The sequence below is a fragment of the Hipposideros armiger genome, unplaced genomic scaffold (genome assembly GCF_001890085.2).
Source record: "Hipposideros armiger isolate ML-2016 unplaced genomic scaffold, ASM189008v1 scaffold_396, whole genome shotgun sequence".
Taxonomy (NCBI): Eukaryota; Metazoa; Chordata; class Mammalia; order Chiroptera; family Hipposideridae; genus Hipposideros; species Hipposideros armiger.
In genome coordinates this window covers 1567303-1590618 of record NW_017731746.1, presented here as the reverse complement: position 1 = coordinate 1590618, position 23316 = coordinate 1567303, and the positions used below count along the sequence as shown (strand labels likewise).

Genomic DNA, 23316 nt, shown 5'->3' with positions numbered 1-23316 from the left:
AGGTTGAGCTGTTGTTCAGCATCTTAGCTGTAGAGGGCAGTGTCACTGGCCCTCATATGTGGGATCCGAACCGGGGCCTCTGGCATCCCAAGCGAATTCTTAACCATCGCGCCACTCGGCCGGCCCCCAAGCCAACTCTTAACGTGCCACTCGGTCAGCCCTGTTTGTTGATTTATTGATGATAGCCATTCTGACCGGAGTGAGGTGGTATCTCATTGTAGTTTTTATTTGCATTTCTCTAATATTAGTGAGGTTGAGCATTTTTTCATATGTCTGTTGGCCATCTGTATGTCCTCTTTAGAGAAATGTCTCTTCATAACCTCTGCCCATTTTTTAACTGGGTTGTTTGGTTTTTTGGTGCTGAGTTGCATGAGTGTTTTATAAATTTTGGATATTAACCCCTTACCAGATATATCGTTGACAAATATCTTCTCCCATTCAGTAGGCTTCCTTTTTGTTTTATTGATGGTTTCCTTTGCTGTGAAAAAACTTTTAAGTTTGATGTAATCCCATATGTTTATTTTTTCTTTTACTTCCCTTGCCTGAGGAGATATATCAGTAAAAATATTGCTCAAAGTAATGTCTGCAAATTTACTCCCTATATTTTCTTCTAGGAGTTTCATGGATTCAGGTCTTACATTTAAATCTTTAATCCATTTTTAATTTATTCTCATATATGGCATAAGGAGGTGGTCCTTTTTTTGCATGTGTCAGTCCAATTTTCCCAGCACCATTTATTAAATAGACTATCTTTATCCCAATGTAAATTCTTGCTTCCGTTGTTATAGATTAAATGAGAATATATGTCTGGATTTATTTCTGGGCTCTCTATTCTGTTCCTTTGATCTATGTGCCTGTTTTTATGCCAGTACCATACTGTTTTGATTACTGTCGCCTTGTAGTATGATTTGATGTCAGGCAGTGTGATACCACCGACTCAGTTTCTTTATTTGTAAAGTGAGGTTGTAATACCTGCCTCATAAGGATGTTGTGAGGATTAAATGAGATAATGCCTGGTTCATAGTAGTTGCTTAATAAATGCAACTGTTGGGGCATCTATAGTAGAGTATTGGAGGTGTGGGGGAGAAAGAAATTTTTTCTCAAGGTTCTTTTGGCTGGTCTAATAATCAAATAGACATGAGACAGTTTAGCAAGAGAAAATTACCAATTAATTACATACATATGTATGGGAACCCCTCATACATGAGAGAGTCAAAGAACCCACATACATGAGAGGTTCAAAGACAGAAAGGGAAAGTATGGTATATATGTCATTCTGAATTAGAGATGAGGTAAGGTGCCTTGGGGGCTTCCAAGGGTCATTGCAGGATGATAAGGAGAGCAGGTGTTTAGTAATTACAAGTTTGTCTTGCCCTTTAGGTAGGTAAAAAAGGTTATCTCTGATAATCTCTTACTGTGGCATGCCCCTAGTTCAAATTCTTCCACATAGTTAATTGGGGGTCAGGGGGTGTTTTCTTGAGCCCACAGAATCTTGGTTGCCTTTAACTCAGAACAATGCCACAGAGGCACATCTTGGGGTGACTTGTTCTGAACTCCTACAGAGGTTAACTTGGAGAATCAAGGGTCTATCTGGAGAAGGGAATGGGGGTGATGTGGAGCATGGAGTGGGGAGAAGGTAGGGAGGGCTGGCTCCAAAATCCACCTAAACCTCACAGTTATGGGGTGGAACCTGGCGATATCCTGTAGGGGCCTCCAGTCTCCAGGGTGGGAGAGGTTTGACTCCTAGTAACCTCTCACCTGCTCCAGTAAGGAGAAGCCTCAGTGGTGGCAGCACCAGCAGCACCAGCAGCCTCCCCTCCCTTGGTCTCTCTGCTATGTGACAGGTGGGAACTTAAAAGCTCAGGTCACGTGTCTCAGCTGACTAACCTACTTTACTCTTGAAGACTGGGGCTGAGGCAGACAGGGGCCAAGAGGAATTGCCCGAGAAAGCAGCAGAGCAGGGGAAAGCCCCAAGAGTGGTCTGGGGACCCACGTTTGAAGGCTTGTGGGGTGAGGGAGAGAAGGCACCTGTGATGAGAAGATGCCACAGGCAGTGTCTGTGAGCCCTGTGCATGCTCTGGCAACTATGTGCCTCCAGCATCAGGCATGTGCCTGTCCTAAAGGCCCGAGTTTACCTGGGAGAAGAAAGATTTCTACAGTTGGAGCAGGCTGAACTCTGGGTACCAGTTTAACCTTGGAGCTGCCTGCAAGCTCTCTCAAAGCAGCCACCCTCTGTCCCTTCTTAACTAGTTTCCTTGCCCTTGGGTGGGTCCGGGGCGGGGAGGATGTCCATGACTCTTGCTTTCAAAGCCTTTTATGTAGTTTGTGGATTCCCTGGGGTAAGCCTGAGCTCAAGGACCAGAACTGAGGAAAATTGATTGGAGGCGGGGTGCAGACTGGCAGACAGCTTCACAATCCCTTGAGAGTGTTGGAATCTGCACCCCAATCCCCCCACCCACCCGCCCACCACCATTGTCTAGTTTGTAACCCAGGGACCTGTCTCTATTGAGTGACTTCAGCTCTCCTTTCCTCGCTGCCTCCAAACCGGCCCTTCGCTGCCAACTCCCAGTCCTGGGTCCACAACTGTGCCCTTTTGGGCCCCCGCATCGCACACGCGCCTCTCCTCTTCGCCATCCTTGCCCCCCTCGGGCTGCAGGCGAGCGTGGGCCCTTTAAGAACAGTGGTACGGGCGATCGGTGGCTTGGAGCAGAGCGCAGTCGCCCGGAGGGCTCAGGAGGACAAGGCGCTGAGGACCAGGCTCAGGGGCCCAGTGTGCGCAGCCCAGGCGAGTCCGGGCGCGCCCCAAACCCCCCTCCCCACCTGTCATCTCTCCTAGGACCTGAAGCTTGGGGTCCTCCGCTGTCTCCCGCCCCGCCCCGGCCCCGCCCCGCCTTGGGCTACCGGGACCGGGAGCCGGGACGCGGGTGCCGCAGCTGGGGGCAAGTAAGAAGGGCCTGGGGTCTCCATCCCCTGCTCGTGACAACGCTAAGCATCTCGGCCCCACACCAGCCTGGGGGCACGTCAAGGTGACTAGGCATGCGGGAGATGGGAGGGGCGTAAGCCAGCCACGAGGGTCTTAGTTGGCCGTGAGGGTTTGAGTCCGGGTGGTGCGCGGGTCTTTGGGGAGCGCCCAGGGCGCGCGGGCCCGGGGGCGCGGGCGACAGGAGCCTCCAGGGCATCGCACCCAAGGATGGGGAAAGGCCCAGAGCCTCCTCTTCCTCCGCCTTCCCCTGGTCCACCCTGCGCTCACCCTGCTACCCTGACCTCCTAGCGGTCAGCCTCCCCCGGCAGCCTCTTCCTTCATCCCCGCCTCCCCCGCTCTCTGCCCCCCCCCCCAACTATCCAGTCCCCAGGAGTTGCTGGCCTGCTGGATAAGGAGATTAAAGCCGCCGCTGGGAGAAGGGAGCGGGTTAGGGCTTCGAGGGGCCGGGTTGGGGCCAGACTGGGGCTGGGGCTGACAGGGACCTAGAGGTCCCGACTGAGTGTTGCTGAGCCGGGTGTTGGGGGGCGGGGAGAGGGCAGATGCTCGGGCGGTGGGAAGTGGGATGCTCCCAGTAGCCGACCTGCCCTGAGAAGGAGGGGGGGAATGGGGCAGGGACAGTATTAGAAAACAAGGGAGCTTTGAGCCAGGGCTTGGGGTCTGCCCAGAAATGAGCAGGCCCTCTCTCTACAGGCCAGAGGCGTGATGGCGGAGAAGGCACTGGAGGCCGTGGGCTGTGGACTAGGACCTGGGGCTGTGGCCGTGGCGCTGGAGGACGGGGCGGAGCCCCCTGTGCTGACCACGCACCTGAAGAAGGTGGAGAACCATATCACCGAAGCCCAGCGCTTCTCCCACCTACCCAAGCGCTCAGCGGTGGACATTGAGTTCGTGGAGCTGTCCTATTCCGTGCGGGAGGGGCCCTGCTGGCGCAAACGCGGTAGGGAGCAGCCTTGGGGGGCGGGGGAAAGCTATGGCCACCCCCTCCCCCAGTGAATTGCTTTTTCCGGAGCACGAGGCCTGGGTGTCCCCTGTTCTCCAAGTCCTGCTCCAGTGGGCCCCGTGGGAACACTAAAATCTCAGCCCCTTGCTGTGCACACAGATGAGGTGACAGGGGCTGCATTCTCTCCACACCTGTGAGAACCTTGAGACACTAGGTTTAATTGGTTGGTTATTCAGGCTTTCCTCTTCTAAGTCGACATTATGACCTCTGGTCCTTGAGGAGTTTTTCTTCTTTATTTTTAGGTAGAATTCCTGCCTTTGAGTGCTGGCATGAAAAAGTGTGGGGGCAGTGTTTAGCAATATCCTTGTACCTATAGAACACTGTTAATTTTTAAAGATGTTCTCATTCCTGTATTTTACTTCATTATTGCCTAAGTCCTTTGAAGCAGGGAGGGTAAAGGTTTGGCAGGATAGATGACATCTCATGTTATTAATAAGGAAACTGAGGCCCAGGGAAGCTGAGTAACTTGACCCATGTCACACAGCTAATAAGTGGCAGTTCTGGGACCAGAAGCCAGGTTTTACAGCTCTCCGTCATTGTTCTGTCAACATAAGAACACCCAAACCTATAGAAAAATTTTATAAGAGTTCTTTAGAGTTTATTTGAGCTGAACGGAGGACATGCCCCCAAACAAGATCTCAACAGGTTGAGAAAATGCCTTGGAGAATGGCAGTTTGGCAGTTCTTTTTATACATTTAGAATCAAAGGAGAGAGTGTAATTGGTGGTAGATTAGGGAGGTGGAAGAAAGCAAAGCAGGAAATCTCTGGAATATAACATTTATAGTAAATAGAGAAGGCAGCAAGATTACAATGAGAACTTTTGGTGCAGGGCTCCAAAGGTGATTACAACCTTCAGGGGTCTGGAAAAGATTATTCTGGCAATTCAAAGGTGTGGTTAACTTAGATGCACAAGAACAATGCACAGGGCTCACTTAAGGCAAAGACTGACCTTTTACTAAAGCTGCTATAGGCCTGGGGTGTGACTACTCACCAAGACCAGGCCAGTTAGGAATTTATGATCAGATCAACCTGTGAGGTCACTGAACTTGTCAGATTTACTACATAGCCCCCTCTTTTGTTCATAGTTCTTTTCACTTTCTTAGCTTCCCTGGTACAGCATACCCATTCTCCTCTTCCTCCCCCCCATCAGGATACTGGGTAAGGTCTGGGGCTCTGAGTTTCTTTGAACCCTAACCATCCCCTATATCTGCTGCCCTGGGCAGCTTGAGCTAGGAATAGAGAAGCTGTTTTTTTCCTAGAGCCTGGGGGTGGGTCAGGGGTGGAGCTGGACATTGTTTTTTGAGGTTTAAGAAATAGATCTGGGGTGCTTCAGAGCAGGGCTGAGCATTTCCCTGTCTCTGCATTCCCCATCTGCACTCCAGTGAGCGACCAAAAGGTCACAGGGCCTGAGCCAATGGAAACTGAGGTATCTGGGCTCCTTGCTTAGCACCCTCTCCCTAAGCAGCCTCTCTCAGCCCTGAGACCAGCTCTGAGCAAAATGAGGAGGTAGCTGTCATTTCCTTAGTCCTCTCATTTTATCACAATTTTAAGGAAAAATTAAGATAAAAAAGAAACATGGCTACATGGGCTAACTCTCTGGTTGCTTCAACCTACCAGCCACAAAATTGGTACCCCTGACCTGGTCCTTCCCTCCTTTTGGCCTCACCAGCTCTATTTTGTTGTGTTCATTTTGCCAACTGTTCCATTCCTTGCCCTTTTCTCTGCCCTCTGTCCTCCCCTCTCTGACTTTCTTTTTCATTTGAATCCTTCTCTCCTTCTCTGGAGGGCAAAAAAGCAATTACAGGTAGGCAGAGAGGGAAAAGAACAAGGAGTGTGGAGAGAGAGATTTCTGCCTTTTCCAGGTAAGGATTTGTCACCAGTCTCCTCTAATTATATATACTTCTTGTTTTCTAAAACACTTACCTATTAATTATTAATTAGCTCACTTAATATTCACAATAACTCTATTATATCCTTCGTAGGAGATACTGTGATCTTTATTTTCTAGATAAGGAAATGGAGTCCCTGAAAGATTAAGTGACTTAAAATTGCAAAGAGAGTTACTGACTGAGGGGAACTAGAACTCTATTGTCTTCCCTGCCCCAAGGCCTGGCAGGCCCCTTCTATGCTGAGCAGTTATGGTATAGCAGGAATCCAAAGACTTCGTCTCCTACCCACTTATAAGATATGTGACCTTGGGCAGCTGCTTGCGCTCTCTTGGCCTCACTTTCCTCATCTGTAAATTGGGATAAGAATATACAATACACAGGCTTGCTTCAAAATTCAGCTGAGACATTATCAGTGAAAATGTTTTGTGAAAGGCAAGTGTAAGATGATATTTGTATTAAGCATCAGTATTCAATCTAGTGCTTGGCTGTGATTAAATGAGGGGAAGGTTTATCATTGCCAGTTTCTTCCCCTGAGAAAGAAATCACTTCCTGTGAGTGGCTCTGAAAAGCATATGCTGAAGTACACAAGCACATATCTTTCTGACTGAAGATAATGATGACTGAGGCAGAGGGCTAGAACCCATGACTTTCCCTCTCCCAGTAAGGAACTTGCTGTGTGACCTTGGGTAAGTCACTGAATGTCTGTGGACCCCAGTTGCCTTATCCATGTTGCTAGTGCAGCAACTGAGGTAATGAGCTTTATAAACTGTAAAGCACCATCCAGGCAGTTGGTGTGGTCAGGACCCCACAGCGGACAGCAGCGATCCCCCTTCTGACAGGATGTCCCAGAAGGACAGCTGGATGCTATGGAGGGAGGGTGAAAGATCACATCTCTTTCTTCACTGTCTCTGCTAAGGAGGTAGAGTAGAGAGGGAACTGGGCTCTGCGGGGGTCAGAGAGGGTGGTAGTGAGAAAAGCATCTGGTAGGGGATTGGTGTTTCGCCTCACTGAGGCAGATCTGAAAGCATATCAGGCAGGGCCAGCCTCATTGGCTTCATCCTTCTTCTCCACCCCCTTGTCTCACCAGGTGACCCATGTAGTCTCTGCCCAGTGCTCCCTGGATTGTACTACATATATGTACTTATAGAGCAGAGCTTTTCCTCCCAAAGCCTGGAGAGCCTCTGCCTTCCCTTCCCTATTTGGAATGCTATTCATCCTTTAAGAGTTAGCACAAATGTCATCTCTTCCATGAAGCCATTCCTGATTTTCCCCTTGTCTCTCCACCCTTATCAATTCCATTGTCTGCATCCTCATTGCGCATTATTTGTACTTTTGTTATAACCCTTATTTTATCTTTTCTCAGATCCATAAATGTTGTCCATCTTTTTTACCTTGGCCTCACCTTCTTGAGTGCAGGAACTGTGTCTTCCTCATTTTTTTTTTTGTCCCATGTCTGGTACAGAGCTTGGAATTTAATAGATATCATATAAGCATTTGTCAAATAGAATTAATAATAAAATGTCACATTTTAAAATGTAGTTTATGTGCCAAGCACTGTCACATGCTTTAGATATATTATCTCATTGAATCTTTATAACAACCCTATGAGATAGGTACTATCATCCTCATTTTACAGATGAGGGACATGGAGCACAGAGAGGTTAAGCACTTGCCTGAGGTCACACAGCTGATAAGTCTGGAGCCAGAATTTGAACCTAGGTCCACCTGATTCCAAATGAGCGCATATGCTGGCTCCCAATGGTTGAATTAAAGGTGAGATTTTACTGGGCCACGTTAGAGGCTGCAGAGTTCGGACTGGTGAGCAGAGAGAGCACAAAGAAGGTTTTCTCAGAATTAGGCCTAAGCTCTGAGAACACACATTCATAGAACAAATACTTACTGAGCATCTAGTACGTGCCAGACAGTCTGCTGAGGTTACGAAGATGAGTAAGATACAGATTCTGCCCCGAAGGAGCTCACTGGCTAAGAAACTAGGGGAGGGGGAAGGGGCAGGCACAGCAGGTAACACACATGCTGGCATATGAGAAGTGCTATGGGAATACAGAGGACAGTCAGCCAGCTCAGGCTGGATCATTGGGAAAGTCTTCCTGGAGGAGGTGAGAGAGTAACTGCTGTGCTTGTGGAAGAGGAGCAGGGTTTTTTTATAACCTTGACCCTGCCCCTCATGCCCATCCATGAGATGTGGGGGTTTTCCCATGGCCTTCAGAAAAGTATTGTCACTTCTGGTACTTAGACATTAGTAGTGGTCATTTCTAGGGGGACAGGATGAGAGGATGTGAGTTATTGTTGGGGCTCCTCCATCCTAACCGATTCACACTGAGTAGGGACTGCCTATTTCACTGATAGTCTTGGCTGCTCCTAAGATTTGGTATGCTTCTGTTCACTATAGCCCTTATCAAAAGTTCCTTCCTCCCTCACTGCAGGTTATAAGACCCTCCTCAAGTGCCTATCAGGTAAATTCTGCCGCCGGGAGCTGATTGGCATTATGGGCCCCTCAGGAGCTGGCAAGTCCACATTCATGAACATCTTGGCAGGGTACAGGTGAGAACAAGGCTGGAGTGACATGGAATCAGGACCCAAGAAGAAGGATCCCCTGGGAAGAACAGAAGGTGTTCTGAAGTAGCCTTGACCCCCATCTCCAACTGATATTCCTGCAGGGAGTCTGGAATGAAGGGGCAGATCCTGGTCAATGGGAGGCCTCGGGAACTGAGGACCTTCCGCAAGATGTCCTGTTACATCATGCAAGATGACATGTTGCTGCCACACCTCACAGTGTTGGAGGCCATGATGGTGAGGGCTGGATTGTCGTCCCTTTCTCCCAGTTGCCCCTCCTCTCTGCTGTCCCCATCCTCCTCAGTGGCTAAGGGGTCGAGTCAGTGCACCCCACACACACATATCTGACCCACCTACTCTCTGGGCCTCAGGTCTCTGCTAACCTGAAGCTGAGTGAGAAGCAAGAGGTGAAGAAGGAGCTGGTGAGTGGGGAAGGGGAGGGAATGGGACAGCCATCCTGTTTAGTGTAACTGAGTTCTGGGATCCCGAGTTGTGGGGTGGGAGAGTGGTGGCCAATGCAGCACACTGGACTTAAGGGAGATGCTTATCTAAATTGGGGTGGTGCCCAGGGAAGCAGAGACTCTGAAGCTGATCTGGGGTGGGGGGTGGGCTGGGCCAGGTGACGGAGATCCTGACAGCACTGGGCCTGATGTCCTGCTCCCACACGAGGACAGCCCTGCTCTCCGGAGGGCAGAGGAAGCGACTGGCCATCGCCCTGGAGCTGGTCAACAACCCGCCTGTCATGTTCTTTGATGAGCCTACCAGGTAGTTCTCCCCTTCCTCCCCCACCACAATGCCTTTTCTCCTCAGTCCTGAGCCAGGGCTGGAGGCTGCATCTGCTCCACTGCTGGAGACCAGAGTCTGTGTTTGCAGCCTCCTGGGGCCAAGATAAGGGCTTATTCCTCATCTCCATCCCTCCCAATCCTGTTTCCGTAGCAGCCCCATCCTTCACCCAGGCAGAAATCCTGATGTCCTCTTTGAATGATGCCTCCTCCCTCTTCTCTCTCTGACAGCCAATCAATCAGTCACTGAGTCCTGCTGATTCTACTTCCTTTTGCCATCTCTCAGATTCAACCGACCCCCATGCCTAGTGCCAATGCTTAAGTTCAGAACATCATCAACTCTTGTCTGCATTTCTGCAATAGACTCCTATTTCTTCCTCTCCAGTTTCTCCCAGCAAATCTTGCCTCCATGCTGCAGCCAGAGTGAACTTTCTTTCTTTCTTTTCTTTTTTTTTTTGTTTTAAAGATTTTATTGGAGCATTGGGGGATGGGAACAGCGTTGGGGAATCGGAGAAGGGGAACAGACAAGTTGCTGTCCTTTTGTTCTTCAGTCTAGTTGTGGAGGACGTTGCTTCACTGGCCCATGTTGGTGTTATCATTGCGCTCTTCCTGGGTGAGGCAGATCGGTCGCCGGCCTCTGGATGGCCGCTCATGGCGGCTCTTGGCAGCTCACAACAGCTGCCGGCCGCTCACACTGGCTGCTGGCCACACACAGTAGTTTATGGTGACTCACGGCGACTCACGGCAACCCAGCTCCAGGTCGAGCCGTTGTTCACCATCTTAGCTGTAGAGGGCAGTGTCACTGGCCCTCATGTGGCATCTGAACCGAGGCCCTGCTGCTCAGAGCTGGCATCCCAAGCCAGCTCTTAACCAACGTGCCACTCGGCCAGCCCCAGAGTGAACTTTCTAAAAGACAAGCCTGATGATATTCACTCCCTGCTTAAAAACATGCAGTGGTGCCCATTTGCCCTCAGAATAAAGTCAGAGGACTTACAAGGTCCTGCTCTGAAGCTACTTCTCTGGCCTCAGATCTTACTTCATGCTGTCTTATATTTTATGCTCTAATAACATTAAATTGCTTATAACTCCTTAGTCAAGCCATGTGTTTCATGCCTCTAAGCTTTGCACATGCTGTGTCTTCTGCCTGGAATGCCCTTCGCCACCATGCCTGCCCTTCCACCTTCACCTGGCTTAGCTCTTTCTTCTTCCAGACTTACTCAGTAACTTTCTCTAACTACCCTGCAACACCCCTGTGCAGCAGAGCTGAATCCTGCCCCTCTCTCTCACCCCATGTTTCTACAGCAAGTTCCACATTATCTCGAATGATCTGTGCGCTTAGCTCTCTCTCTTGACCAGAGTTTATGTCCTATGTATTCATCATTGTAATAGTCTCAGTGCCTGTCATTCAACAGGTGCTCAATATATGCTTGTTAAACTGAACAGTACTTTGGGCTTCTTGGTACCTCCAAATGCCTGAATCATACAGTGTGTACAGGATATAGGAGTGGTCTCTGTGATCCCTTCCTGCCAGTTCCATCCCCTTCATAGTAGCTGCCCCACCCCAAACGTTCCCTTCCCTTGGCCCCGCCCACCTCACCCCACCCCCTGGTGGCCTTTCTCTGGACAGTGGTCTGGACAGCGCTTCCTGTTTCCAAGTGGTATCCCTCATGAAGTCCCTGGCCCAGGGGGGCCGTACCATCATCTGCACCATTCACCAGCCCAGTGCCAAGCTCTTTGAGATGTTTGACAAAGTGAGTGTCTCTGGTTCTCAAAGATGGGGAGAGGGAAGGGGGTCAATAGAGGTGCTGGTGGGGCCTGCCTGGCCTACTGGTCTTCTTTTCTTCGTGCTTCTCTTTCCAACTCAGCTCTACATCCTGAGCCAGGGTCAGTGCATCTTCAAGGGCGTGGTCACCAACCTGATCCCCTATCTGAAGGGGCTGGGCTTGCACTGCCCCACCTATCACAACCCGGCTGACTTCAGTGAGTGGGACCCTGTTGGTAGGGGCCGGGATGTGATGCCAGGGTCAAACATGGTGGCTTGGGTCATGCACTCAAGCCTCCTGGGGGCAGAGATCTCTTTCCCCACACACCCAAGGTGGGGATGGCTTGTCCTTGGGAACCAAAGATAGATCTTAGCTGAGCACTCTCCTCTGTGTCCTCCAGTCATTGAGGTGGCCTCTGGCGAGTATGGAGACCTGAACCCCATGCTGTTCAGGGCTGTGCAGAATGGGCTGTGTGCCATGGTTGAGAAGAAGAGCAGCCCTGAGAAGAATGAGGTTGCTGCCCCCTGCCCCCCTTGCCCTCCGGTGAGTAGGGCTGAAGAAGGCAGAGTGTAGAATGGGGGAAGGGAGAGGGGACCACGACAATGGCCCTGCCAAAGAGGCTGTCCCTGAGAGGCATCACACCACTGGATACTAGGAAGAACCTAGCACTTGGAATAGACCTACTATTAACAGCCGTGTGACTTTGGACACCTTACTTAACCTCTTTTAGCTTCTGCTTTCGCGTTCATTTATTCCTTCAGCAATTTCTTACTGAGCATCTGTAATGTGTTGTCCTCAGTGCCAGCACAGTGCCACCTGGTAAGCAAGACCAATGCAGTCTCTGGCCTCGTGGCCAGTGTAGCTTACTGTCATCTCCAACCTGGAGGTGATGATACTTACCTTACAGGCTTATTGGGATGACTAAGATCATCAGGTAAAAAACTCTTCGCACTGTAGCTGGTTGTAGCCAGCATTTGTTCAGTGCCAGTTTTCTTCCTTAAATGAGATACTATAACCCTTAAAAATCAGAAGCATTATTTTGTTATCATTGTTATTATCATTGTTAAATAATATTATTATGAAATGGGTGGCATAAAGGTATTACACCCTTAGGGTAAATGTTTTTTGATGGATTAAAGAGAAGAAGAGAAGTGACTTGTCTACTGGAAGCCCCCATAGGTGTCCTTGACTCCCTTTCTGTCTCCTCCCAAGTTTTATCCCCTCATCACATGTCTCTCTGAATCTCGCTCTGATTCACACCCTAAGGCCAGCTTCCGGGTACACAATTCAATGGTGGAGACTTCTCCTTCAGTAGACCTGGAGGACCCCAGCCCTGGGGAAAGGCTCAGGGTTTTTCCCATTCACTGGGATGGGTGTGAAGTGGGTGGGTCTGTAGGCAGGCTCACCTGATCCAATTTCCTCTCCCCAGGAAGTAGATCCCATTGAAAGCCACACCTTTGCCACCAGCACCCTCACACAGTTCTGCATCCTCTTCAAAAGGACCTTCTTGTCCATCCTCAGGGACACGGTGAGGCATCAAGTTGGGGAAGAGGGAGCTGGCATAGACCTAGACTTTTGAGGCATAGGATCTCAGCAACTGGAATGGGAATGGGTCCCTCCCCCAGGAAACCCTCCCCCCCGCCCAGGGCACCTATGGGTCTATGTGCCTGTGAGGCCAGCTCCGAGTTCCTGCCCCAGTGTGTCCGTCTATCCCTTTCCTGTGACCCATCCCCTCTCCACGTGATGACCTCATCACACAGGTCCTAACCCACCTGCGGTTCGTGTCCCACGTGGTGATTGGTGTGCTCATTGGTCTCCTCTACCTGCACATTGGCGACGATGCCAGCAAGGTCTTCAACAACACCGGCTGCCTCTTCTTCTCCATGCTGTTCCTCATGTTCGCTGCCCTTATGCCAACTGTGCTCACCTGTGAGCTGAGCTTCCCCGGGAAGGGGTGGGATGCTGGGGCACGGGCTAGGAGCCAGGGTGTCAGCCAGCTATGCCTAATCTGCCTGTGTCCTCAGTCCCCTTAGAGATGGCTGTCTTCATGAGGGAGCATCTCAACTACTGGTACAGCCTCAAAGCATATTACCTGGCCAAGACCATGGCCGATGTGCCCTTTCAGGTGAGTCTCTTGCTCCCACCTTCCCACTGCCTCCCTCCTGTCTTGCTCTTTCCATCCTTTCTTGCTTGCCTCCCTCAACCTTGTCACCAGTCATCCTTTCCTTTCTTTCTACTCAGCAAATAGGTGGTGGGTACCTACCATGCACCAGGCTATGTGCCAAGCACTAGGGACACAGCAGTGAACAAGACAGATATAGTCTTGACCTTGTGAAACTTATGTTCTAGTGGGAACAACTGATTGGACAAAGAGAAAAGGATGAAAATAATAACCCTACAAATGACTGTAAATCTTATTTGAATCAGTAGAGAATAGTGTAGGCTCTGGAATCTTACTGCTATTTGTTAGCAGCAAGATGTTGGGCAAGTCACCTAATCTCTCTTTGCTTCAGTATCCTCATCTGTAAAATGGAATGACAATAGTATCTACTTTGGAAATGTTTGTGAGAAGTAAATGAGTTAATACATTTAAAGTACTTAGAATGGTGCTGGGCACATACTAAAGTGCCCAATAAGTGTTAGCTGTTTTGTCTTGTTCTTATTGCCACCACCACCCTGTTCCAAGCACTAGGGCCACCAATAATCCACAGGGCACCTTTGTGCAAATTAGAAAAAGGTGCTCCTTCCTCAGGGTAGATGTTGCACTGTGCCCGGGTACATGGCTTAGTGAGAAGAGCACAGCTGGATCTCAGCCTTTGGCTTCCTCTTGGTTGGGTATCCTTGTGCAGGGAGCAACCTGCACCCTATGTGTAGTAGGCTTGGTCCCTGCCCTCCAGGAGTTGATAGCTCATAGGAGGACAAAAATCATATGTAGCGTTAATTAATTAACAATACAAGGAATTAGCTGGTCCATATGGGAAGGACATTAGGAGCTCAGATGATGGAGAAGTCACCATGCCTGTGTAGGTCAGAGTGGGCCTAATGGAAGAGATGAGACTGGAAGATGAATAAGGTTCATGTGGCCAGAGAGGAAGGGGACATGTGAACCTGGGGTAGAGGACAGCATGAACAAGATGTGGAGGCAGGACTAGGCATGGGCATTCTAGGAATAGCTATTCTAGAGGCTTCTCTCCAGATGCAGTGGAGGGTCTTGGTTGTTGTGCCCCTGGCTCATAGTCCACTGCCCAGTCCTATGCCACTCCCCAGGTGGTGTGCCCGGTGGTGTACTGCAGCATCGTGTACTGGATGACAGGCCAGCCAGCTGAGACCAGCCGTTTCCTGCTCTTCTCAGCCCTGGCCACTGCCACTGCCTTGGTGGCCCAGTCTTTGGGGCTGCTGATTGGAGCTGCCTCCAACTCCCTACAGGTGGGAAAGCTGGCAGGTGGGGACCCCTGAGAGGGGAGGAAAGCAGGGCTGGCATAAGAAGTGGGAGAGATATGTGGGAAACCCTGGGGCCTCCCCAGTCCTGAGTCTGTCCTGGTCACCTCTGTGATGGCCCGGAAACCCCTTCCCTCCCCTCCAGGTGGCCACGTTTGTAGGCCCAGTTACCGCCATCCCTGTCCTCTTGTTCTCCGGTTTCTTTGTCAGCTTCAAGACCATCCCCACTTACCTGCAATGGAGCTCCTACCTCTCCTACGTCAGGTCAGTGCAGCTTCCTTGGCCATCTGCCCCTGCTCCTCCCTGCAGGAGGCCATGCCCCATGGATGAGAGATTTTCATCTGGGTTCTGGCAGTTTACCCAGGGAGCAGTGACTCTCTGCTCTGTGTCCTGCTCTGATGCTCCTGCTTGCCTAGGTATGGCTTTGAGGGTGTGATTCTGACCATCTATGGCATGGAACGAGGACAACTGACCTGCTCAGAGGAGCGCTGCCCTTTCCGGGAGCCAGACAGTATCCTTCGAGCGCTGGATGTGGAGGGTGCCAAGCTCTACATGGACTTCCTGGTCTTGGGCATCTTCTTCCTGGCCCTGCGGCTGCTGGCATACCTTGTGCTCCGGTACCGGGTCAAATCAGAGAGATAGAGCTTCGCCCTGGCCTGTGCCCCGGCCCCCGCAGCAGGAAGCCCCCAGCCCCAGCCCTTTGGGACTGTTTTAACCTTGTCGACTTAGGCACTGGTTGCTGGTACAGCCACTCTTCCCTCTCTCAGCTCCTCCACAGGCTGGCTGTCGGACTGCGCTCCCAGCTGTGGCCCTGGGAGTGGGGGCTTCAGCCCTTTGTGCTGTGCCCAGGAGACTTCCCAAGCTGATGTGGTTTGTAGCTTCCTCCCTTCCCTCTCCAACATCTGCATGCAAAGACCACTAGGAGGCCACCACCCTCCTTCCTGCCCTCTGGCACCCTCCTCTGTTGTCTGTCCAAGAACCCCAGGCTCTCCAGAACCCCACTTACAACTAACCAAAGTGGCCCTCTCTGGGAGTTCCCACCACACAAATGTTTGTAAATTGGGCTGTTATTATAAGGTTAGGGTTCCAGGGCTGGGCCCTGGTGGGGTCCCCTGGAAGTCCCATTTGGACATTGCAATGGAGTAGGGAAGGACTCTGGAAGTCTCTCCCTCCTCCTCACCTTCTCCCCACCCCCAGATCCTGTCTGATTTCGACAATCTGCTGGGACAGAAGCTGGGTTTTCTGTCTGGGTCATGCTTCCCAATCCTGGGGATTGAAGAGGCCTGGGGCCATGGAATGCCCCCTTCTCTTCCCCCACCTTTGGTGGGGGTAGGGCCTGGTGGCACCTCTGCAATAATGTCTGTGTTTCTCTTCCACCTGCCACTGGAATTACAGAATGCACTTTATTCTGGGGGGTGAGTGGGAGAAGACCCAAGCCTCCTTTTTCACTGCTCCTGCTGCATGGTCCGGTCCTGCAATGCTCTCTCCCCTCTCCAGAGTTATAGGTACATACATGCGAACAGGCAATCTCAGCCCTACACACTCTCACTGTCCCCTATAGCTCAGAGGAAGAGTGATGGTGGTGGTGGTGAGTGCTGTGGGGAGGGCAGTGCCAACCTCCTCCTGAGGGTCCCGCTTTGACTGTAAGGATGAAGTTGGTGCTGCCCAGGGCATCTTCCAGATCTTCAGGTGTCTACTCCCCAGTTTTTCCTCTCTCCCAAACCAGGGGTGGCATAGGACACTAGCTCCCTGGAGTTCAGGACCTAACACAAGCACAAGCATGGACATAAGTTGGCCTTGGCCACTGCCACCCACCCCATGGCCCTTCTTTTGTGTATCAAGCTGGCATTTTCACTCTTCCACCCCTTCCCCAGCCACTTGCTACTCATTCAAACTCCTGTCCATGTCTCTCTAGCCCCGTCCCATCAGCCAAGGTGGCCCCTGGGCATGCCCTGGGCAGCACGCCCTGGGCACCATGGTGACAAACACACCTGGGGCGTGTCTGGCTTTCCTGGTGGGTGCAGGCTCATCCTACTTCTAATTTCTCCTTCCCCCAGGGCTCTTTTTGAGCGTTATTCCTGGGCACATACCTCTATACCTTCCCTCTCCCTGCCACAGATTCTCCCCATCACACAGAATGCCAGTTATATTTGTGGGATTTCACTCATTATTAATAAAACCTATATTTATACAGTATGCAGTGTGTAAATGTATGTGTGTCTGGCACCTGGTACCATGGGCTGTGAGGGGGTCTTCCAAGCACTTGGCAAGAAGCCTGTGAGCTTGGGCCGGCTGAGTGGCTCAGTTGGTTAAGAACTCACTCAAGAGTGCGAGCTCTGAGTAACAGGGTCGCCGGTTCGATTCATGGCCCGGGCTGAGTTGCTGCTGAGCTGTCAACAGGTGGCAGGAAGGCTCAGCTAAAAAACAAAACAAAACAAAAACATAATTCCAAAAAAAGAAAAAAGAAGCCTGTGAGCTTTAGGGAGCCTGTGGCAGGGGAGGGTAAGTCCTAGGTGTATGTCAAGCTCGTGAGTGTGTATCTTATGAAATATCTGTATTATGCCTTACATCTTACAAATGCTTCATGTTTATTATCTAAGGGGAGTGTCATGCCAGCCCTGCATTATCCCTCATGACAACCCATTTTGCAGATGAGAGAACTGAGACTTGGGTTAAGATACTTGTCCAAGCATCCTTAACTAATGGAGGTGAAAACAGGCCTGGGAACCAGGTCTTCTGCCTTCAGCCTTTTCATTCTTGACATCGGCCACTGACACTGTTCACGATGGATCTGCAAGCTGTGTGTGTGTGTGCTCTGTGTCTGTTGCATGGGTGTGCTCTTACCTGAGTGTTACATGACTTTCTCCTCAGAACTCACTGAGCCCTGGTTGTGACTATGGGGCGGGAGTGTGGGGTGTGGGGTGTGGGGTTAGTGGTCATGAAAGGCAATGAGAAGTAGGAAAAACCCTGCAACCTAAGTCCTAGGATGAGAGTGACAGGGACCTCACTTAGCTCGCTCCAGCTTTCCCCTTCTCTTCCTTTCTTCTTTCCTACCAGGGTCACGTTTACCAGGGCTGAGCCTTCGGCCATCAGGACTGTAGATGGGTCTGGTGGCCTGAGGTTTAGAGTAGGTAATTATTCAGAAGTCCTTGAGGGCTGGTGGCAGGATGACGCCAAAAGCAGCACACTGTTTCACCCTTTTCCCTTCTGATCCTGAACCTTGGGGACTGAAGGAAGGGACTGATGTCAACTTTGCCAGCTGCCTGGAACATTCTAGTTGTGCCACATGCAGAGCTAAGTGCCCTGGACTAGATTAGGGTCCAATCTATGACTGATTGGGTGCTCATCTGGAGATGGACTGACTTTGTTTCTAATGGGGGTTGGGAATAGGAGTGAGAAGTAGAAAGAAGTCCAGCTCCTGGAATTCTAGCTAGCTTTAGGGGGCATTCTGGGTGCCACCTTCTGCCTGCAGTGAAACCAGTACGTGGCTTCTTAAAGTCAGAGGGCACAAAATCACACCATTAGATAGTCTTTCTTAAGATTCTTCATCTTTACTCTTTCCCTTTTAAAATGCAAAGGCTATTCTGAAAGACTAAAAATTTATAAATTCACACATTTGTAAGTTCCCTTGGGAGCTAAGGAGATGAACAGCCAATCTGGAACTAGCAAGGGTCATTCAGGCACAGACAACATTTGTAGAGTGGCTCACACATTTTTGAAGAGAGCTTTTTTGATTCTTACAACAGCCCCATGAGGCTGCAGGATGAGTATTATCATTTCTTCCTTTTACAAAGAAGGAAACCAAAGCTTGGATAAACGACTTGAGCAAGCTCTTGAGTTATGGTGCTCTTGCCACTGTGAAGCACCTGTGATTTCTCCCACCAGTGCCAGCAACCTGCAGAGGTGGGGTATAAATGCCTCCTGCCCTTCCAAGCAGGTTTTGAAATGGACCCACTTGGCCTGAGTGCTGACCTTTCTGGACTCAGGTCATCTTTTCCAGCAGAACCACCTCTGTATCAGGGCCTGTGCAAGGTGTTGGAGGACAGAGTGACCAAGACTGTTCATGCAATGGCTCTACAGAACCTGGTGCCCCATCCTGAGGTCAAAAGACAGAGCACCTGCCCACAGCATGACTCACAGTACTTCAGTCTGCAAGAGGCTAGTCAAATTATATGTTATTAATAAAGCTTACATGACTGTCGTACCTGCTGGGGAGGGGGTGTGTGGGAGAGGGGAACAGCTTGCTCTGAGCTTTGTCCAGTAACAACAGCTGGTGCCCTGTCTGCCTTGCATGACTAGGTAAGTGGGGTGAAGCTTACCTAGGAGTCACCCCAAACCAAAGGTCACCCAAGACCACATTCATAGGGTTACTCTACTTTCCTCCTCCCACCCCTTTCTATTACCTTTTCAGAATGTCTCTTAAAATGCAAATTTGCCATTTTCCCTGCTGCCTGGAATGCCCTTCTCTTCCCCAACTTATTTCTTAAAATCCAGTTCAAATGTTACCTCCTCTGTCAGAGGCAGTTAGTAGCTTCCTCTCCCAGGTTTTTCTAAGCCCTCTGTCTGCCTCTGAAGTACATTCATTTGGGTCCCCTGGAGGGGAGCTGCTATAGTCGGGTCCCTGAATGCCTTGTTCTGTTTGCTCGGTACTACCCAATACCACGTGTTCAGTGAATGAACAAATGCATTAGGAAATATCAATACTGTCTTCACACTGGATGGAGGGTAGAGATCACACAGCCCTGAGGAACTCTATGCATTCCCTACTGCACACCTCCGTTCAGTGCACATGGCACACCTATGTTTGCATGTAGAGGCATGTCGTGGCAGTGGGTGTGGGTGGCTTCTCCATTGACTACATGGGCCCTGGGTGTGCGCTGCATGGAAGCAGAGGGATGAGGGTGGGAGCTTTGAGGACCAGGAAGCCCCAGGGCTAGGCCACGATTCCGTGTGAGACAAGTAGAGCAGGTTGGGGTGGGAGCTGTTTCTCCGCCCCCACTCTTCCTCCTTCCTTGACCAAAGTGACCAGAAGCAGTACCCAGAAGTCTGGGGTACGCAGAGAGCCAGGTACAGAAGGAAGGGCTCAAGAAGGCCATGACTCAGATCTCTCTCAGGAGGTAGGCTGAGGAGTTGAAGAAGCGAGCACAGAGAAGAGGATCCTACGGACGGGTGGATGTCTCAGAGGACCCAGGGTGAGGTAGGAAGACTCAGGTCCGGGATTCCTGTTCTGGCTCTTCCGTTTCCTAACTGGATCAACCTGCGAGAGTCATTTCACCTTTCCAAGCTGCAGTTCCTCCACCTGTAAAATGGACATAACGACAAGCCCTGCCTGGGAGGTGGTCAGGAAGGTAATTGGATGGGGCTGGCGTTTGGTAACCTGCAGAGGGCAGTCTTAGAGGCGGGGCCCGTCCGGATTGAAGGCTGTACGCACGGAGGGCGGGGGCAATGCAGGAGCGGATGGGGAAAGAAGTCCCCGCCCCAAGCCTGCTCTACCGGACACCCGGCCCCTCTCGCTGTTCCCCTTTTCCTAGGACCCCGAGCGCCTGGGCTCGTCCTCTCCGGTGCCCGCTGCCGGGATCGGATGCCAGGGCGGGCAGGCAAGGAGCACCGCGCTGGGGCCTTTGGGAACAAGCGGGAGACTCCGGTGGGCGACGGACTCTGGGGCTTGGTCAGCTGCGGGTAAAGGCCTAGCCAGCTGGGTCTCCCCTAGTTCGCTGCTGGACTGCTGCGCTGGGCCTGGCAGGGTGGGGACGGGGCAGGGCAGCTGGTGGCGAGTGGGGCGGTGCTGCGCAAGTGCTGCTGGGAGTTCGCAGCCCGGGATGAGTGGGACGTTGCTGGTGCGCTGAGTGATGGGCTTTCTGGCAGGCCCTCCCCTCGGGGTCTGAAACCTATCGGAGCTAGGAGAGCTGTTTGGGACCCATTTTGGGGGCAGGAACTTTGGACATGTGGGAGCACAGCCCCTGTACTTTTCCTGCTGTGTGTCTTCCTTTTCTCACTGCCCTGGAGACCTGGGGTGATCTTGGGAGAATTGTCTTCACCACCACTCCACCGCCTTCGCGAGTCCCATATTGAGCCAGTGGCTCTGGATCTGATTTTATCGCACTGAGTGAATTCCCCCAAACTTTCTCAGCTTTGCAGGGCCCGCTCTTAATCCTTCTCCAGTCCCTGGGACTCCTGCTCTGAGTCCCAGCCGACCCCGTCCACTGGTTAGCCCTATGGGCAGGTGGGCCCAGCTTAGCCAGTTCTCCCTAAGTGTGCCCTGCCCCTAAGGACCCAAATATCTACAGACCATGTGCCAAATAGCAGCAGCCTCCATTTAAGGGAGCTCAGAGGGATCAGAAAAGACTTCCTAGGAAAGAGGACCTTTGAGTTGGTCTTAAAAGATTGGGTAGGATTCTGACAGAGGAGAATGGTCATTCCAATCTGAAGAAAGCATATGAACAAAGTTAGGAAAGCACAAGCAAGAATTCAGTGAGTCTGGCGAATGAGATGTGGGTCAGGACAAACTCAGAAAAATAGCTTGTGTGGGCCAGGTGTTTGGACTCTGCTACATGTAACCTAGGATTTTAGGGAGGTGATTGGTGGCAGGGATGAAGGATTGGAATGGGATGAGACTGAAGACAAAGGCCGATAAGGAGAAGGAGATCTCTGGAAGTCTGCAGAGGGTCTGAGTTAGCACAGGGACAGTAGGGACGATGCAGTAGGACCAGGCTGGCAAAGCACTAGGAGGAGGAATCAGGAGGACTGTTTCAACTGTGAAGGATGGAGGAAGGGTTGAAGACAAAGAGGTCAGATTTCTAAATGTGTGATTTGGAAGATTTGCAGTGAAGTACCTAAGAGGAGAGGGGAATGATGAGTTCAGTTTTGCGTGTGTGAAGCTTGAAGCATGGGCAGGATATCCATATGGAGATGTCAAGTAGGAAGTTCATCCATTTACTATTTATGCCAGCCTCAGAGGCAGCTTACATAGAAGTTACAGAGAGGATAAAATTATAAAAACTGTTAAAACTCAGCTAAAAGGAACTGATAGCTAGGGGAAAATATGCAGAGTGGAGTGGATAATTGTTACTGGAAAATATTGGCTCAGAAAAGCCACTGAAAATGAACACAGGACTCATCTGAGCTTGCTGGCAGCCAAGGGGTGGGGAGGAGCGGGGAAGGACAAATAAAGCAGTTCACTAGGTTGGAACTCAGGAGAAAGGCCTTCTTAAAGCCACAGGGGAGAGGCAATAGGTGGTAGGACATAAAATGGGATCACTCAGGTGGGGGATATGGGAGAGGGAGGAGACCTGAAAGCCAGGCCAGGACTTTGGCACTGTTGACATTTAAGGAAAGCCTGATGCTCTCTTGAAGAGGAAGACCCTTCCTTGGCCTGCCTGGGGAAGTGAGGGTGGGAAGGTAGGGATGTGTGGTCCATTCACACCAATTTTCTTGCAGGGGAATAGGATAGATGGTAGTGTGCCCTGGGCTCTGACCGTCTCTCTTACCATGAGGTGGAGCCACCCTTTGCCCAGGACCTTATGGGGCCTGGGTCTGGGAAGAGCATTCCAGCCAGCAGGTAAGCAGGAAGCAGGGGTGTCTGTTTCTCCCTCTCCCTTTCTCTTTAGAGCCCAGATGGTGCCTGCAAGAGGGCAGGGATTTAGACACCAGGTATGCTAGTCTTGGCTTTGTGATTCACTAGTTGTTGGCCTTGGGCAAGTCACCTCACCTCCCTGCGCTTCCTTTTTCCCATCTTAAAATAAGGGAGTCAGACTAGATGATTTCCGAGAGTCCTTGTAGCTATGTAAGTCCAGGAATACTTGTCAGATTTCATTTTGCATTCAACAAATATTTTTTGAGGGCATGCTACGTGCCAGACCTGTGCTAAGTTGTAAGTATATAATTGTGAACAAAAACAGATGTGATCCTGTTCTCATGATGGGGAGGAATAGAAATGAATATTAATCAGATAACCACACAATAAAGTATAAAATTGCATAATAACTGCTGCAAAGGGGTGATACATGATGTTATGAGAGCAAATAATGGGGGATTTGATGTAAACATGGGGTCTATGTATTGGGGGAGGGGAAATCTGGGTGGGATCTGGATGCTATTTTATCCTCTCCTTTCTCTCTGTAGATGAACATATCCCCTTCCTGATCCACTGGATTTGTGCACTTAAAGGGGAGTGTCCCCTTGGGCCCCATAGGTGAGGCCTTGGTGTCATACCTTAGAACACATCTAAGCACAGCAGAGTAGCCTAGGAAGAGTCAGGACTTGGAGAGAGCTTAATCTCCAGGGGGGAGGTTGGTCTTCTAGAGGTGGGAGGGTACAGAGTCAGCTACCAGGCTTAAGAGGAAGTTGGTTTACATCATCTACAGTACAAGTCACTGTGGTTAGCCAGTGGGAGGATCTTTGTAAAGTGGGTGGAGTCTGGCGGTGATCAGTCTGAGTTCCAGACAGGCATTAGTGGGGGACTGGCAGGATAGAGGGGAGACCTCGGTCCCTGGGAAGGGTGTGAGAGTCAGAGTCTTGACTTGGGTGTCCAGGGTTGGACCTGAATCTCAGGAAGCCAGAAGTCCATCAATCCAGACAGGCCTGGACTCTGAGCCCGTTCAGAGGCTGAGCCCAGGAGCCAAGCCCCAGCGCTTCTCTTCCTTGCTCCCAGAGCCCTTATACGCCACCATGGAAGCTCAGTGGGCAGCCGGCCCCCATCAGGGAGGCATGAGCAGTTGTTCCGGAGCACCCCTGCCGCTGGTAAAGAGATTGGTTTCTCAGTCAGCCTGAGAAGAGGGGCTGGCTGGGATCCCAGTGGGGGTTGGGGGTGGGGGTGGGGAGAGGGGCCTGGAGGGATAAGCAGGCAGGAAGAGGGAGGCATAGAGGACTCACCGCCATCATCTATCAGTGG

The 23316-nt window shown here is 50.9% G+C and overlaps 2 protein-coding genes across 11 annotated transcripts in view; both read left to right on the top strand.

The window, feature by feature from the left end:
• Positions 1-2674: 2674 nt before the first annotated feature.
• ABCG4 (ATP binding cassette subfamily G member 4) lies at positions 2675-16635 on the top strand. 7 transcript variants are annotated; one of them, XM_019663646.1, is made up of 15 exons: positions 2675-3026; positions 3674-3917; positions 8314-8431; positions 8548-8680; positions 8815-8865; positions 9063-9208; positions 10853-10976; positions 11091-11205; positions 11389-11531; positions 12418-12516; positions 12749-12917; positions 13013-13113; positions 14256-14414; positions 14637-14690; positions 14843-14960. In XM_019663646.1, the coding sequence occupies exons 2-15, from the start codon at positions 3686-3688 to the stop codon at positions 14852-14854; spliced, it is 1656 nt and encodes a 551-aa protein (XP_019519191.1). In that variant the 5' UTR covers positions 2675-3026; positions 3674-3685; the 3' UTR covers positions 14855-14960. The 7 variants fall into 7 exon arrangements, with proteins under 7 accessions (XP_019519191.1, XP_019519187.1, XP_019519188.1 ...); XM_019663642.1 differs by having other exon boundaries at positions 2676-3026; positions 14572-14690; positions 14843-16635; XM_019663643.1 differs by having other exon boundaries at positions 2676-3026; positions 3649-3917; positions 14572-14690; positions 14843-16635.
• Positions 16636-19886: 3251 nt separating this feature from the next.
• Positions 19887-23316, top strand: part of NLRX1 (NLR family member X1) — a 13353-nt gene continuing 9923 nt past the window's right edge. The window contains exons 1-4 of one of the 4 annotated variants that reach the window (XM_019663608.1): positions 19887-20023; positions 21864-21984; positions 22548-22617; positions 23077-23165. In XM_019663608.1, the coding sequence (XP_019519153.1) occupies positions 21915-21984; positions 22548-22617; positions 23077-23165 (229 nt within the window). In that variant the 5' untranslated portion in view covers positions 19887-20023; positions 21864-21914. Of the gene's footprint in view, positions 20106-21863; positions 21985-22547; positions 22618-23076; positions 23166-23316 lie in introns of all 4 variants that reach the window. The other 3 variants (XM_019663606.1, XM_019663605.1, XM_019663607.1) reach the window with 3 other exon arrangements.

Excerpts from the sequence above, each read along its gene's own strand:
- ABCG4 (XM_019663642.1), top strand. The coding sequence starts at position 3,686 with ATGGCGGAGAAGGCACTGGAGGCCGTGGGCTGTGGACTAGGACCTGGG. Across the intron at positions 11,206-11,388 it reads TCACAACCCGGCTGACTTCA|TCATTGAGGTGGCCTCTGGC; the intron begins GTGAGTGGGACC and ends TGTGTCCTCCAG. Across the intron at positions 14,415-14,571 it reads CTGCCTCCAACTCCCTACAG|GTGGCCACGTTTGTAGGCCC; the intron begins GTGGGAAAGCTG and ends CCTCCCCTCCAG.